At 38.7% G+C, this 17,285-nt stretch overlaps 2 protein-coding genes and 1 long non-coding RNA gene across 4 annotated transcripts in view; 1 reads left to right on the plus strand and 2 right to left on the minus strand.

Annotated features, from left to right (window-relative positions):
- Positions 1-1,851: 1,851 nt before the first annotated feature.
- Positions 1,852-5,230, minus strand: faslg (Fas ligand (TNF superfamily, member 6)). The gene is made up of 4 exons (XM_039692143.2): positions 4,720-5,230; positions 3,835-3,880; positions 3,677-3,733; positions 1,852-3,283 (listed from the first exon to the last, which is right to left on the minus strand). Exons 1-4 carry the CDS (start codon positions 5,014-5,016, stop codon positions 2,877-2,879), a joined length of 807 nt encoding a protein of 268 aa, XP_039548077.2. The 5' UTR covers positions 5,017-5,230; the 3' UTR covers positions 1,852-2,876.
- A 6,016-nt stretch (positions 5,231-11,246) lies between these two features.
- Positions 11,247-17,261, minus strand: LOC120493500 (uncharacterized). Its single transcript, XM_039692144.2, has 5 exons — positions 17,109-17,261; positions 16,896-16,936; positions 16,720-16,794; positions 15,067-15,253; positions 11,247-12,641 (listed from the first exon to the last, which is right to left on the minus strand). The coding sequence occupies exons 1-5, from the start codon at positions 17,173-17,175 to the stop codon at positions 12,226-12,228; spliced, it is 786 nt and encodes a 261-aa protein (XP_039548078.2). The 5' UTR covers positions 17,176-17,261; the 3' UTR covers positions 11,247-12,225.
- The window catches only part of LOC120493501 (uncharacterized), a 153,952-nt gene continuing 153,357 nt past the window's right edge, over positions 16,691-17,285 (plus strand). For both annotated transcript variants that reach the window (XR_016146005.1, XR_005625732.2), the window contains exon 1: positions 16,691-16,822. This is a non-coding gene — a long non-coding RNA (uncharacterized LOC120493501). The remainder of the gene's footprint in view (positions 16,823-17,285) is intronic.

Raw genomic sequence — 17,285 nt, forward strand, 5'->3', positions numbered from 1 at the left:
CCCAGAGTTCAACCCAGAGTCCACTCAAGCCCCAGAGCTCAACTCAGAGTCCACTCAAGTCCCAGAGCTCAACCCAGAGTCCACTCAAGCCCCAGAGCTCAACCCAGAGTCCACTCAAGCCCCAGAGCTCAACCCAGAGTCCACTCAAGCCTCAGAGCTCAACCCAGAGTCCTCTCAAGCCCCAGAGCTCAACCCGGAGTCCGCTCAAGCCCCAGAGCTCAACCCGGAGTCCGCTCAAGCCCCAGAGCTCAACCCGGAGTCCGCTCAAGCCCCAGAGCTCAACCCAGAGTCCGCTCAAGCCCCAGAGCTCAACCCAGAGTCCACTCAAGCCCCAGAGCTCAACCCAGAGTCCACTCAAGCCCCAGAGCTCAACCCAGAGTCCACTCAAGCCCCAGAGCTCAACCCAGAGTCCACTCAAGCCTCAGAGCTCAACCCAGAGTCCACTCAAGCCTCAGAGCTCAACCCAGAGTCCACTCAAGCCCCAGAGCTCAACCCAGAGTACACTCAAGCCCCAGAGCTCAACCCAGAGTCCACTCAAGCCCCAGAGCTCAACCCAGGGTCCACTCAAGCCCCAGAGCTCAACCCAGGGTCCACTCAAGCCCCAGAGCTCAAACCAGAGTCCGCTCCAGCCCGAAAGCTCAATCTAGAGTCTACTCCAGCCCCAGAGTTCAAACCAGTGTCCACTTTATTGAGCCCCACCCGAGAAAACATTTATTTCGTGATGAGATTTTTCAACCATTTTCCACTGTTTTACGTTCATGAAAGGTTAGATATTTGTTGCTGTTTTACTTGTTTTTTTCTTGTTATTATTATTTTTTTCATTGCTAATATTTGCCAATTATTCAGAAAAAAAGAGAATAAAAACAACAAGTTCTATATATATAAAGATAAAGATGTGAACAGTTAAGGTAGACTTGATGGTTGCTTTTAAAAGCCATCTGTAATATTACTGAGCCAAATCAGCGCTTTTTGTGCTCAGAACTTATACAATCTTTTGGAACTATCGAAGAAAAGGTGCATGTTTTAAGTCTGATGTAAATAAATGGCTTCAGTAGGCTGTCATCTATTTACTGCACCTTTGGTCACTTTGGAAAAGTTTTTTTTTTTCATTCTTTCAAATTAAACTAAGAAACAGGGCCCTTTCTCAAGGCCATTATAGTGAAATATACAGATTAGAGTGCATTTTTGCTGTTTATGATTATGTGATGCTGGGTGGTGAGCCCAGGTGATTCATTTGGAAACTTGAGCTAAATTATGTACCACCTTCAGTTGTTCTTGCACACCCAAGGACGTTATTCATGTAATTACTTGGGTGTTACAATTTAGTTATCAAGGTCACACCGAAAGATTTTTATTTGCCATCAGTACATTACAAAAAATGGATAATGTACTGGCAGAAAATTACTTGGACAAACTAAGTCTAAGAGACAATATTTATTAAAATTACCAGGACACACACACACACACACACACATGTTTGTATGTATGTGTCCTGGTAATTTTCTGCCAGTATTATCCATTTTTTTTTACGGAGTAAGTTTTTACTGTGCCATTTATGTTCTAAGTCTCTTAGACTTATTTTGAAGCAGAGTTTGAGAGAGAGTGGATGAACCGTAGGTGATGATTATCCAGTGGTCACTTCCTGTGGTATTTGCATTTTGTGGGTGTGTGTCTGTGTGATCCCTGTACAAAACAGTTGGAGGAGGTGACAGAGTGGGCCTTGTTTCCACTCACCCTCGTAGTAAGTGGAATATTGAGGTGTAATAGATTTAAAAGACAAAAACACAAACAATACTGCATAACAAAGTTTCATTGGCACATACTGAGAGCAACAGTGAGAAATGTACACTTTGTCTCGTGAGTAATTGAATGAATGAGTGACAAGCAGGTTTTCATTTTCATTTCTCATCAAGGCTTTTTGACCCCTGTAAACACCATACCTAAACACAGGAAGGAAACATGAGAAACCAAGAAGCACAGAGTGTACTGCCACAGTTATACTTGCACAAAAAGCCTTAATCTGTAAGCGTGGCTCAGCAACACTGCAATGAAGCAAACCTGAGGGTCTTTGCAGAAATGACGAGGAATGAAACTGCAACCCTGCAAAAGCTGCCTTGTGGTCCATTGAGGATATTCAAAAACAGCTGACAAGAAACTCCTTTGAGTTATGTTCATCTATGCAATTAATATATTCATATATAATGTATATAATATTCTTTGTTCCTAATTTAGCATATATAAAAAATAGCACTATTAAGCTGTCCATATGTTTATGAAATACCCAATAAAAAAAATGAAGGAACATTATTTAGATTTTTAAAATAAATATAGCTCTGGAAACCTTCCATCAAAAATCTGCATAATTTACTATGACAACCAACCTACAATAACATGGAAATATTAGTGGGAATGGAAACACCCCACCACACAATATAATTTTTCTCAAAGAGTGTGAGACATCTTCTCTCGGTTCACAATCAGAGTGAAATTAACAGTTTTCAGCAGAAAATCCAGCAGAAAACTATTTATTTATTTTACACAATTAAAGGCTTTATTATAGGCATTATTGATTTATTACTCAGTCAATATGACCATTGATCACATTAATATACAATCAGAGTTCAAGGACAATAAATATTTTTATTTAATCTACCTTCTCCTGATACAGAAGCATATTAGTGTTCATTCAATCTGAAACTCTTCTGCACAACTTTCCAAAAGTAATGGCCACAGATAACTGATACATTGAAAATCAATTATGATTTGACAATAGCAAGCGGATTGCTAAGGATCTCAGGGTTGATTATAGTCCAAAGACCGCTGACCTCTTCATCTGAACTCACAATCATGTCCTTCCAATGCACCACTCTTCAAGATCATTGGATCTTGAAGAGGCCAAAATAATTGTTGTGAAAATTTTTGCTGAGCAGATGGGGGTGTGAGACATTGACAAACAGCGAGTCGGATATCTTGAGTTGCTGAAGTGAGCCTAGATGGCTTCCTATCATCCATGGCTGGTTTCTCCCCGCCATACAGAAGCCCTCTTTGTGATCTTCCATGATTGTGAGGTTATAGCCGTTTCTCTGCCGACTAATTTTGTGAGTAAGGAAGTCTGAGGACTTGCACATGAGTGAAAAAAACTCCACTCGGGAGTAAACAAAGTACAAACCGCTCTCGTTGACCTGAAGGCCACCATTATTGTACTTGACGCCATGTGTGAAGGTTTCGCCGTGTATCGCTTGCCACTTCAGAGAGCCAGATGATGCTCTCTGGTCTGCACCACCTGTTTTAGAGAAGAGTTGCAGGTGACATTGTTTTGTATTAAAAAAAAAATGGGTAACACATTATTTTGATGGTCCACTTTAGATATTATACTAACTACATGTAACTTTTAAATTAAATGTCAACTGTCACTAGAGTATTAGTAGACGGTCTGCTTCTGCTAACTTTATTTTGATGGTCCCCAAAAAAGTAGCTTTGCAACTACGTCAACTTTTTTTATTTTCCCAACACAAACCCTAACCTAACATTCTTCTAATACTCTAGTGAGAGTTAGTTAACATGTTACAAATGAATGAGATTTAGTTGATATGTAGTTGCAAAGTTAGTAGAATGCATAAAGAGGACTATGGAAATAAAAGTGTAACCAGAGGTTTACTATGAGGACAAATCGTACCTATTACATGTGCTGCAGTTTTTTGTTTGTTCTTGTTGAGCTCAGCAGGATTCAGGCCTGTTGAACAGTAAAGAATGTCATTAGGTTATCCTGTTCACCAGATAAGATTTAGCATAGAATGATGTTCTGATAAATGCCAACTTGGTCATGCAACTTACCAATTTGTCTCTCTGGAGCGACACTCTGTATTTGTGTGGGCCTTTCCTGCCATTGAAAAAATGGGTCACAAACTGCTCAGTAGTGTCACAGATTTGCATTATTGTGCATTCAAAAGTCATTTGACTCAAAAATAGATATGGCTAAAGTTAATCGACTATTAGTTATGAGAAAGAGAAACTGGTGTTAGACTGCTAGTTAAAGTAGAGGATATCCTGTAGCCTCTGACCAGTGACCACAAGTTTTTTTTTTTGTCTCTCTGGTAATTATGTCCTACTCAGTCGCGTGATCATGGAATGGAAACTGAAAAATGATACTCCCATGCACATCAAAGAGATTCAAATGACATCACAAACACATAATGGAGCACTTGGCTGCTTTCGAGGTGTGTCAATAATTTTGGCTTCAAATTTTTACCTCAAAAAGTTGGTGTTTCAGTGAAGTATTTGTACACTTTAAAAATCGTGTTAAATTAAAATTTGCAAAATTCCAGGTGTCCTGGAAACCAGTTTGTAGTTTGTAAAATTAACTATGAACATGATCCACTAACATCTGGTAACCAGAAAGTAACCAAAGATACGATTTTTCTATGTTGAACGTGCCATCTATTGTTTTACAAGGTTGCAGAGTTTTGTGAAATGTTGAGCTTGTGCTATCTTTCTTGAAATTAAATAAAAAAAAATCATGAATCATTTAATCATACATTTAATGTAAAATAATTCATTCATTTTGATGCATCAGAATACATTTTGGGCCACTGTATTTATATAAAAAGGTATTTATATAAACATACACACAACTATATATATATATATATATATATATATATTTATTTATTTATTTTATTTTTTTTAGATAATAAAATCCACTGCCCCAGTAGTTTTTACCTGTGTCAGGCGCTCCAGTTCAGTCTGTAACCTCAGGATCTGGTAGGCTCCCAGTCCCAGGGCTGCAAAAACCAGCAGGAGAATCAAAGTCAGTACCCAGGCCATCCCAGTATTCATCCCTCCCCATCTCTTTCTCTTTATCTCTGCTCGGGCTGGGGGGAACGTCCAGCAGGGAACCATTGGTGGCTCTCTGTGCCTGGGCATCCGCTGGTGGTAGTACTGATGTTGTTTAGGGTCATCTCTGCCAGAATCCACCATGAAGACTGGTTGGGATGGGGGACCGAAGTTATTGCTCATGTTTGCCGAGCTCAGAAGAGTGTGTGAAGGTCTGAGTGACAAGAGAGTATGTCTTGAAAGTTTTTGCAGAACGACAGTTTTTTAAAAGGTCCTGCAGTGCGGTTTAGACTTCCCACCCACCTACACACACACACATCACACTCACACACAGTCTATATATCTCACACACTTTCTGCCTCCGATCCATTCCTTCACTTGTGATGCACACTTAGGACACTCCTGTACACTCATGTATTCACTCTTATTACATTTTTAGTCAGTGTATCAGCGTTCGCATGCATTTGTGGTGAACAAATTTGCATATTTAAAAAAGATAGGACAGTGACATCATGGGCAGGAAACTATTCGTCTCGAGTCTTCTGTGTACTTGCAGGCAATAACTTCTCTCAGAGTTATAAAAACCTTTGCAGAACACAATTAAAGATTTACAGTTCACCGATGTAGCCTACATTTACATCCAGTCTTCTGTCCTTCCAAACTCAAAGGTTTTATTTTTTCTTCTTTTTTGTAACACAAAAGGTTATTTTTTTTGTCTTTTCCACTAAATGACAGTTCAAAAAGGTGTTGAACCCCAAAGCTTATGGAGCTATACAATAACTTTGTGTGACAGACATGGGTTTTCACTGATCTTCACTTTCATTATGCTACAGTAACTCCGCTAACCACTAGCTGGGACTGGATCTTTGAATCAATGATTTGGCATTTAAATCAATCCTAAACCGATTAGTCTAATTTATTGAGAACAGAATCAGTAAATGAGTGGGATCTTTTCAACAAACCAGACTGAATCTGTGAGTTGAATTTGGATTTGTGAACAAATTTGTCCATTTCATCCAATCAGGTCATAGGGGTTCTCAAATTAAGTTATCAATTAAAAAAAAAAAGTTGCTGCCTTAAAGGATTAGTTCACCCAAAAATCTCCCTCATGTCGTTCCAAGCCTGTAAGACCTTCAGAACACAGTAGATTTAGTCCAAGAGTTTTCTGTCCCTCCATTGACATGTATGTACGGTAAACTGTTCTTGTCCAGAAAGGAAATAAAGACATCATAAAAGTAGTCCATGTGACATCAGTGGGTTAGTTATTGAACGTTTTGAAGCATCGAAAATACATTTTGGTCCAAACATAACAAAAACTACGACTTTATTCAGCCTCCAATTCTCTTTGTCATTTCGCATGCTTACGACGTGTTATCTGACTTAAGACGCTGCTGACGTGTTATCTGGTGCGCCTGAGCTTTAAATTTAAGTACAATCAACTTGGATGTTTAAGTCATTTCAATTTAAACTACATTAAACTGAGTTTTAAAAACCGAGTTAAATTTGTTGAAAACAGTTGAAAACTGCTTAACTTATTTTGACGAGTTAAAGCAACGTAAAAAAAAATACAGTATGTTGGCATAACCTATTAATAATATATATTTTTTTATTATATATAACATATTATATTTATTGTGCTTTTTTTTTTTTTTTTTTTTTTTAATTTTGGAGCCTAACCAGTCGTAATTCATTGAATGGGAAAGACCTCTGTGAAATAAATGGTTTATTCCATATAAGAATTTGTCATTTTTGGGTGAACTATGCCTTTCCTGGGTAAATGTTTGGTTTGATCGTTTGAAAAAGCCAAAACTTTGATCCAAGGATTAGAATAATATTCAACTTTGAATGTCTTTTTTCATGAATTCATTCATGCATCAATCAATCCGTCCATAAGTGCACTGCAACAAATCAAAACTTGTTTGCATGTAGTTCTCAGGCTCTTCCATAGGTCAGTGTGGCATGTGATCTGCATTTGAGGCGACGGATTGCCTGTGACCTAGAAAGAGTTCTTCAGAAGGGCCACAGATCCTTTTAAAGACCACCAGCATCCTGTCTGCCATTCTGTAATGTACAAAGGTTGACTGAGAATAGAAACTCTAGCAGCAAGTCTTCACTGTCAAACCCATCCCTCATTCTCATTAAGTTGCTGAGCTACATCTGATTTGTTATGTGCTAGAATACTGAACTAGAATGTTTATTTAACAATTAATTAATTGTGTGTGTGTGTGTGTGTGTGTGTGTGTGTGTGTGTGTGTGTGTGTGTGTGTGTGTGTGGGGTGGGGTGGGGTGGGGGGGGGGGTTCTGGCAAGCAGAAAGAGTGGTGGTGTGATTACTGATGAGCGACCCCTGCGCAACGCACCGGTCACGCGGAGGAGCGGGAGCACAAAATGAGAAACAACGACAGTGAAGGAGGAGGTAGGAACCGGTGAACATTCAAACACTAAAACAAACAAAAATAAAGGCGGCAATAAAACAAAACACAACGTAAAATCAGGCCTGGTCCTCTCTCCTCCTTCACTGTCCTTGTTTCTCCTTTTGTGCTCCCGCTCCTCCGCGCGACCGGTGCGTTGCGCAGGGGTCGCTCATTTTTTTTTTTAGTGTTTGAATGTTCACCGGTTCCCACCTCCTCCTTCCCATCACAACAAACCTTGCTACAGTGTTGTACCTTTTCTGCTCCCAAATTGTTCCCACTAAGTCCCTGGATATGTAACTTCTAATCATTTGCATTTGAGGAGCTGCAGCTGCTGCATCAGCGGAAATTCACATTAACGTCATGAGCGAAAGCAAATGTGGATCAAGTTCTGATTTAATCAGACATTTAAATGAAGGTGCCTCAAAAAAAACATCACATGATATAGAGATGTAGCCTAGATTTACAACTGAAATGTGTTTAATATTTAACGTTATCTACAATGATTGAAACATAAAAATACATTTTTCAGTGATTCACTTTAGTGCGGTTTTCGTCCAGGCCGTGGAACACTGGACCAGCTCTATGCTCTCTACAGGGTGCTGGAGGGTTCATGGGAGTTTGCGCAAACAATCCACATGTGCTTTGGGATTTGGAGAAAGCGTTCGACTGTGTCCCTCGCGGAAGCCTGTGGAGGGTGCTCCGGGAGTATGGGGTCCGGGGTCCTTTGCCAAGGGCTGTCTGTCTGGTCCCTGTATGAACGAAGCATGAGCTTGGTTCGCATTGCTGGCACATGAGTGTGAAGCGGCTGGGAGGAGAATCAGCACCTCCAAATCTGAGGCCCTGGTCCTTAGTAGGAAAAGGGTGGGTTGCTCACTTCATCTTGGTGGCGAGTTCAAGTATCTTGGGTTTTTGTTTACGAATGAGGGAAGGATGGAACGGGAGATTGACAGACGGATCAGCTTCTGCAGTAATGCGGTCGATGTACCGGTCTGTCGTGGTGAAGAAAGAGCTGAACCGTGACGTTCCTACTCACCTATGGTCATGAGCTTTGGGTCATGACCGAATGGACAAGATCCCAGATACAGGCGGCCAAAATGAACTTTCTCCGCAGGGTGGCTGGGCGATCCCTTAGAGATAGGGTGAGAAGCTCGTCACTCGGGAGGAGCTCAGAGTAGAGCCGCTGCTCCTCCACATCTAGGGGTCATCTGATGTGGCTCAGGCATCTATTCCGGATGCCTTCTGGACACCTTCCCGGGAAGGTGCTCCGGCGTATCCCACTGGAAGGAGGCCCCGGGGAAGTCCTAGGACACACTAGAGGGACTATGTCTCCTGGCTGGCCTAAGTGTCCCCCCCCCCCCCTCACTTATATGGTAAAACTATATTTCAATGCTTTTGAGAGTGAACACAAACTTTCGAGTTTCTCTAGGGAACACACAACTAGAGAGAACACAATGATTCTTGGGGGGAAAGTAAATGGTTCGCAGGCAAACGCAAAAAAAACAACAATGTTGAAATATCATTTTCCCTTCTATGTCATATTTTCACCATTACCATTTACACCACGATTAGTGGCTATGTTAGTAATTAAGTTGAATTGAACTGAAAATGTGCCGAACCCTGAACCATTTAGTTTCATCAATCATATGCAAAACATTTAACTGCATCTTTTGCTCAAGTGTTTGTAAACAGTGATGCAGCAGAAAATGAGTTTCAGTAAACCCATTCTCAGAGGAGCTGCCACATGAAACAGTTGGTTAACGCATAGGATTGTGTGCGAGCGCTTTCGATCTTGCAGCATACATCCTCAGGGGTCTGCATGAGAATGACAGTGAGGTGAACAGTGTGGTTAAAACCAAGCGTGGCAGGAAAAGGTTTCACCTTAACCCCTCACCCTGCACCATACCCTGTTGCAAGTCATCGGCCGCTATGCCTTCCTGGAAAAATCTGCCTTTTCCGTAAGTTGCTTGGCCTCACTCTCATATAGGTTACCCAGTTCTCATGCTATTCACTAGAAAGAATGTGATAAAGAACTTCTTTGCTCTTGTCTTTTCGCCCCAAATTGTTCCCTCAAGTCCCCGTATGTATAACCTGTCATTGCCGGTTTTCATTGGAGGAGGCGCATCAGCGGAAATTTGCTTTACCATCATGAGCAAAAACAAAAGTGTATCAAGTTTTGATTTAATCAGACACTTGAGGAAAGATGCCGCAAAAAAACAAAAAACAAAACACCTCAAATGGAATTTTGTGATCATGTAGTGTAAATGATGCGAAAGCCAGTAATTAAAAAAATGTACCATAAATTTCGGAAAGGTTTGATGTTTACTTTGTTAGGGAATTGGGTGAAAGATTTTCCATTTTTGCCACAACAGTTATTGGGATGCAGCCTAAATGTACCACTGCAATGTGTTCATAATTAACGTTAACTACAATGATAGAAACAGAAAAATATATTAAAATATTAAGCTAACACTTTATTTTCAATGGTCCACTTTAGACATAAGTAACTTTGCAACTACAAGTCATTAGAGTATTGGTAGACTGTCTGCTTAATATCTGCTAACACTTTCTTTTATTTCTCCCAACAGACATTCTACTGACTATAAGTAACTTTGCAACTATATCGAACATCTACGAATAATCTACTAACACTCTAATGAGAGTTAGTTGAGATGTAGTTCCAAAATTACTTTCTAAATTTCTAAAATGGACCATCAAAATGATGAAAACTACTAACATGACACATTTTGTGTTCATTTTAATGTTCATTGCTATATGGTTTAGATTTATTCATTTATATTAACATTAAGTTAAATGTAAAAGCAACTAAATCTTCTGGATTAAATGAGGGTATAATGGTAACCAAATTTAAATTATTCAATATGCAAGTCATGTCCAGTCATTGCAGGAAATGCTAAACTTATACTGCAAGCAAAGCCTTTTCCAAGACATTTTAATGTCACGAGAAGACAGCTAAAAAATCGTTTATCGTAAATTCCATGGAGGGAATATTTGCTTATTTGATAACTGACGTCAGCGGTAGTTGCATCAGTTTCCTTACTTCACTTAACAGGTATGGGAAACCCTGTCTTCTATGCAAGAAAATGTGGCCAAAGGTGCTAGAAGTCACATAATGGCACTCTGAATGAGTAAGAGATCATCACTGCTGCTAAGTAACAATGGTTTGCTCTTGCTCAGTTTCCCAGAAGTGATGACTGTTAAGCAATTCTTGCTGCTGATGTATAAGGGGTTTTGGGGTCGAATCGTGGGTTGCAGCGCAAAGCCCTAGTTCTGTTACCAAACTGTAGGAAAAATGGCGTATTTGTATGGTGAACGCAGACATCTCTCTCTGTATCTCTCTGACTCAGCATCCCTGTACATACTGGGGTTCACAATCGTTTTAATAAGGCCTGCTGTGGTCGGTGCATGTATTATCAAACCTCATATGCCAGACTTCAACATATGTCAATCTGAAACTTTGAGGTTTGTAAAACTATGGCAAAAGCGCTCACATAAAGGCTGTTTAATGGTTCTGTGCACTTTCAAGTTCAACGTTTTTTGTTTTTTTTATTGAGCACGGTTCTTGAGTTGACTTCATGGTGCTTTAATGATAAAGCATTACATTCTCAGTACTTCAAATCAGTGTTTGTTTATTGCATTCTTCAAAGCACCAGAACGAGAATAAAACGTTTGCCGTGCAACTTTAAAAGCGTCTCCAATGGAATCGAGCTGTTCAAAATCTTGCGGTTGAAATTGAAACCATATAGACACCGAAGGAGATGTACTCCTTAGATAATCTTCTTTAAAAAGTAAACAACCCTTCATACTTTCTGTTTATGTGATGACATTAAGTAATCACAAACTTCCCATTCAGAATTCTACTCTAACCACACCTCAACCATTTCCTTTCTCTTCTTGAGACTCTAACACTGCTTAACACATTCACAGCTGGAATAAACTAGGTTAAGACAAATATAAACACAGGTGAGGTGATAAATACAGCTTTCAGGTTTCATTTGAAAATGCTTTACTTTCAAGTCTCACTTTCATGCACCAAATCTGGAAATGTTTAAATGACATTATGAATATCAAATGTTAAATGTCACTGTGCAATTAAAGGAGTAGTTCACTTTTCAAAAAACTTTTGCTGATAATTTACTCACCCCCATGTCATTCAAGATATCCATGTCTTTCTTTCTTCAGTCGAAAAGAAATTAAGGTTTTTGATGAAAACATTCCAGGATTTTTTCTCCATATAATGGACTTCAATGGGAACCAAACAGTTCAAGGTCCAAAAGACACTTTCAGTGCAAACTGTTCAAAGGGCTTTAAACGATTCCAGACGATGAACCTTGTCTTATCTAGCGAAACGATCGCTCATTTCAAACATAAAGTTTACGTTTATAAGCTCAAATGCTCGCCTTGCTCTGTACTGCGATGCACGTTCGTGACTCTCCTATTTGAACGAGGAGATTTTGATGAACGAGTCTTTTTCCAAGTCAATTCGTTCGTTGAATGAATCAAATGACTCGGAAAAAGACTCGTTCATTTTGATAAATGAGTTCAAACAGGAGAGTCACAAACATGCGTCACAGAACAGAGCAAGGCGAGCATTTGAGCTTATAAAACATAAATTTTGTTATTTATTTATTAAATGAGCGATCGTTTCGCTTGATGAGACTCTTATTCATCGTCTGGAATCATTTAAAGCCCTTTGAACAGTTTGCAGTTTGCACTGAAAGTGTCTTTTGGACCTTGAACCATTTGGTTCCCATTGAAGTCCATTACATGGAGGAAAATCCTGGAATGTTTTCATCAAAAACCTTAATTTCTTTTCGACTAAAGAATGACATGGACATCTTGGATGACGTGGGTGTGAGTAAATTATCAGCAAAAGTTTTTTGAAAAGTGAACTACTTCTTTAACAGATGAAAAAATTATCATGTTTCATTATCAAATGAGCATGATGAAATTTCACTGAGCTATACTTCCTCGTCAGAGGACGACGAGTAGCAGCCGAGTCCCAGTAAATGCTCAGTTTTAGTCTCGTCATTAGAAGGCCACCGTGTTTCTTCTTTTGCCGCTGCCTGTGCTAGCGGGAGGCTGTGGAGGTTGGGCAGACCGGAGAGCAGCACTCGTGTCAGTGTGCCGGTGTCCTGCTGCTGCCCGGCGAGAGCCACGCGCGAACCTGCCACTGCCACCGCGAGCCGGGCCCGATCAAAGCACAGCGGGAGGTCCTGGGCCGGGGGATCGAAGGCTTGGGTGGTAACAGGTGCTGACGGGGTGGGAAGCTCTTGTATATTAGTGAGAGATGTGTGGTTTCCTGCTGCTTCGGGGTTGGTGTCCTCAATAACATCCTCTTCTCCTCTGCTGGGGCCCTGGAGGCATGGCTTTTTAGCTAAGAAAAAGAAGACAGAATAATGACTACATTTACATCCAGTTCAAATCTATATTCTGGTTGAGATTTTATTCTGGAGTTTACATGATCCACAGCTACTGGAATATTCCTGTGTGTGCATGTAATCACTATATACTTTTCTTTTCCAGCCATTGTCTTGTGAAAATATTGGAGATGCTCTTTATTATGATCAATTTTAGTAATTTAATCAACTCTTTATCAGTTTAGTTCTTTCAACAGCACGCAACATTTTTACATACTGCTTATAAAAAAGCTAGTTTAAAAATCTCACCATGCTTTTCATAGCTAGATTTTTCCCTGTCTATGACTCTTAACACCCAGAATGCCCTCTGTTTAACCCTTTTCCTGTCCTTTTTGAGAATAGGGTTAAAATGCACTATTCAAACTTAAATGGTAAATTCAAGAATGCTTTGGAATATATATTCAAGTTTGGTCTCATTTTAAAGAAAACACTCAGCAGATTATTGCACTTCAAAAAATGAAAGTATGAAAAAGTTATGGAAGTTTAAATTTACAGTAAATCAAATATACTGTACTATATATTTTTTGTATTTGATATAAACATATATTTTATAAAATAGTTTTTACTCTAAAATTACTATAAAATCAAAGCCATAAATCTAACCAAGTTATGTTCCAAATTTGAAGTTGAAATCACAAAAATTGAAGTTCCCATGAGATTTTATTTAGGCGTAGTACCAAAAATAGCCACCGGGTGCCATTGAATTCCACTGAATTTAGTTGTATAAATTCTGCCTTAACAAATTAATACATTTCTGTCCAAATATCAATTCGGTTAAAATGCTGGCCAAACAATGTAAAGTGTGACTGTATTTCACTGTAGACTAAAAGGTCCAACAGCGGGATGCCGTTGTCTGAAGAACAACAGACGGACGGTGCGTGGTGGTACATTTTAAAGTGTTTGTAAAATATAATTTTCCCATCTGGTGGTTGTTTTTGTCTTTCAACAGCAATTTAGTGAAATACGTTATTGTTAGAAGTTAAATTAAATAAAATATAATAAATCTTATATATAAAAAATTAAATCATTTAAAGGTTTTTTGTCTCCTTTTTTGTGATAATTAGGTTATGTCCATTTGTCTTTGTCCGTCAACAAACAAAACAAACCAAAAATACGTGTTTCAGGACATTTTTTGAGAGGATAAATTCATAAAAATTAATTTTTATTTTGAATATATTATTAATATATTCATATTTTTAATAATTTTTATAAACAATAAAAATTGTCTATGTTAAGTAATTATCATTTCTTTTACATTCTATCTTTCAAATTGAGGTTAAAAACCAAGCAAATATCGGCCAAAATAAATCGGCAGCATTAATCGGCCATCGGCCAACATCAGTCAAGATCGGTATCGGTATCAGCGTAAAAAAAAAAACAAAAAACATATCGGTCGACCTCTAGTTCTAAATATCTTAAACAAAATGGTGGCTGCAAAGAGGACCGTATTTAATGAATATACAGTTTTGGTACTAGGGGTGTAACAATATATCATGCCACAATATATCACAAAACAAAAATGCAACAATACGTATCGTGGATGGTGACGATATGTATTGTGGATAGTCCCCCCAAAATAGTTTTCAGAGTTTTAGTGTCAGTACTACATTAAACTACTATATATAATGTTGATTATAATGTATTGTAATGCAACGTGGGAATATTTGTGGGTCCTGAAAATGCAAAATGTCTGATGCTACCAGTAAAAAGTGGCCGACATTATTTTAAATGTAGTCAGTGAAAGCATATTCATCTAAAATAATTCTGTATTTTCAGTTTCAGAATCATAAATATTTTTGTATTTATTAATGATGTCACCATTGTCCTTTGGTTACAAGCACCAAATCCAAACCTGTTCATTTTAACCCACAATGTAATATCAAATTTAGTATTTTAATTAACAGTACACTTTTTTTGTTAACATTTTACCATATGTCTATCGCACTAATATCGTATTGTGAGTTCAGTATCGTGATATGTATCGAATTGTGACATGAGGGTATCGTTAGACCCCTATTCGGTACACACATTAGGCCAAATCAACAATATTTGTGTTGATAAATATATAGATTACCACAAAAATGTATTTCTACTAGTTCTTTAAAAAACTGGTGCCAATCCATCTTTCTTCAGCAAGGAGATGTACCAAACTGCCACAAATTAAATTCAACATTCACCGTCACATTCTGAAGGCTCAACACAGTGTCACTTTCAAACAGCGTGGGAATTAAACATCAGATTTAGATTCGTTTTGTGGAGACAAAAGGGCCAAGTATAAATGAAACCGGATGAAATCAGATATCTAATCAGTAAAAACCCATTAAGTTTGAATGTTGAAATAAGTGAACTGAAAAGACTAGTCATTTGAAAGCATGAACTGACAGGTGTGTTGATGGCTTGGCTCCTGCCTCCTCTTGGTGTATGCTCGAGGTTCCCAAGGCTTATGTTTGCAGGAAGGGTCTATGGAGCGCAGTTTCTTCAGGTAGCGCTTGTATTCTCTCTCGAGTTCTTCAATGTGCAGACGGAACTCGTCTATCTTTCTCTCTGGGTAGTGAGATAACTGCGACTGCTGCAAAATACAAGTGCAACTGTTTTTAGTTATCAACAAATCAAAGGATCATATTCTTTCTAAATCAAATGTGAGACACTTCAAACAGACCATATCTTTAATCTATTTGGTTTGTACATGACATTTTAAAGTATGTGCACCAAGCAAGCAATAGCAATCATTTCAGCATCTTGGTTAACTATGGAATAGTTATCTTGGTTAACTATTCCACTTCTAGCCAGAATAACCTTGAATTTGGTTGTTTTTGCCAAAATTACTAGCAAGATGTATGATATTCCATCATGTACGCAATGTAAACAGAGATTACAAGGTGTTTGTATCATTTCTTTGACATTTTCAATGGTTACATCTATTAGATGTTCACTGACAGCCCAAATTTTAATCTTGACATCAGGGCTGTTTTTGGATGTCTTTTAAATGCAAAATTGCTTCCTGAGCAAGATCGGTATCAAAAACTGAGGTTGACCGACCGTCCCTCTCCGTCTCATCTTGCACAATTTGAACGCAGGCAGGTCAGTTCAAATGATATGATGATATTTATTTAACCTTGATAGAAGTATATAATAAAAACTCATCAAGGCTGTTCAGATTTTTGACTGGTACTGCTCAATTACAAATCAATCTAGATCAATCTTGAACAGTTTGTTACAGGATGTTTTCTAAAGTGACAGGAAAGCTAACCCCCAAGAAGTCATGTGACCCTGACACAGCTAATAAGGAAAAGACACAAGACTAGAAGATGAATATGAGTCCACTGACACTGTCCTGAGAGGGAAATAGTCCCTCAGGGAAAGAGAAGAGACCAGGCATAAAGACCAAAGCCCAGAGAAAAGCTGTATCCAGATTCCTTGTGCGCACACATACTTACTTGGCATTTGACAATAAAACTAAATCTAATTCTGCTAAAAATATCTACAATCAAATTTATATTTAATTAATAATTATTCATGGATAATTGATCATTATTTAATTGTTGTTATTAATGTAAAGCACATTCTGTACATGCACATTCAGTATTTGCAGCCACTGACATGATATAAAACACTAGTTTATTAATAAACAATTAAAATGTTTCATGTATAATCATTACTTTTGCCAGTTCTTCGTGGCAATCTTTATTTTTCAGGACTTGCGTGATTTCTATGCGACTAAGTAGCCACGAGTAGTTACTATCTTGAGGCCATGAGTAACTATGGTATGGCATCAACAACCAAGTCACTTAAATCACCCTTCTTCCCCATTCTGATCACTTTGACCATGACCATAAAAGCATTGAGTTTCTGCCATGTGATTGGCTGATGAGACATTTTAGTTAACAAGCAATTGAACAGGGGAACCTAATTAAGTGGTGTGCGCGTGTTAGTTAGTTAGTTAGTTAGTGAGTGTCCGATATTTGGTATTATTCGCCGTTAGATGGTAGTTCTGTCTTGCTACTTTTCACGTGTTGTTGGCAGTATGATCAGTACCTGCAGATAGTACTCGATCTCCTTCTTAATGCTCGGCATCCACTTCGTCACTGCTGCCACTGAATTTAACGTTGCCTGCATGACAAAAGGTCCACCAAAAAAGGTAAGGTTGTCATTTATGCTAGCGGGCTCATTGAAATTGTAAGAGATGCATTACAACGAGATAAACTTCTCACAAGATTTGGCCGTGACACGTTGACATCTTTAATGCGACCCTCTAGAAATAAAAAAAGATCATAATGCAGCACACTAACAATGTGCTAACGAGCGTGAGAACACAGAAGCAGCAACAGGGACCTTTATAGCGATGGCATTTTCCGTAATTTCACATGAATTTTAGGGTGAATTTACATGGTTAAATAACGTTAAACCATGAACGCATCTCATACCTTCTCTCTCTTTCTGGAGCCAGAGTCGATTCAGTCTTCCAAACTGCTTTTCTTCGTTTCTTGCCATTCCTGCAGCATTTCCGTCAACAACACGGAGTCACGTGACAAGAGTGGACATACGGTCACATGACTTGTTGCGACTGTGGTTTCAAGCTCCGCCAATCCTTTAATCACACA

The sequence above is a fragment of the Pimephales promelas genome, chromosome 13 (genome assembly GCF_988280905.1).
Source record: "Pimephales promelas chromosome 13, fPimPro1.hap1.1, whole genome shotgun sequence".
In the NCBI taxonomy this organism is placed as follows: domain Eukaryota; kingdom Metazoa; phylum Chordata; class Actinopteri; order Cypriniformes; family Leuciscidae; genus Pimephales; species Pimephales promelas.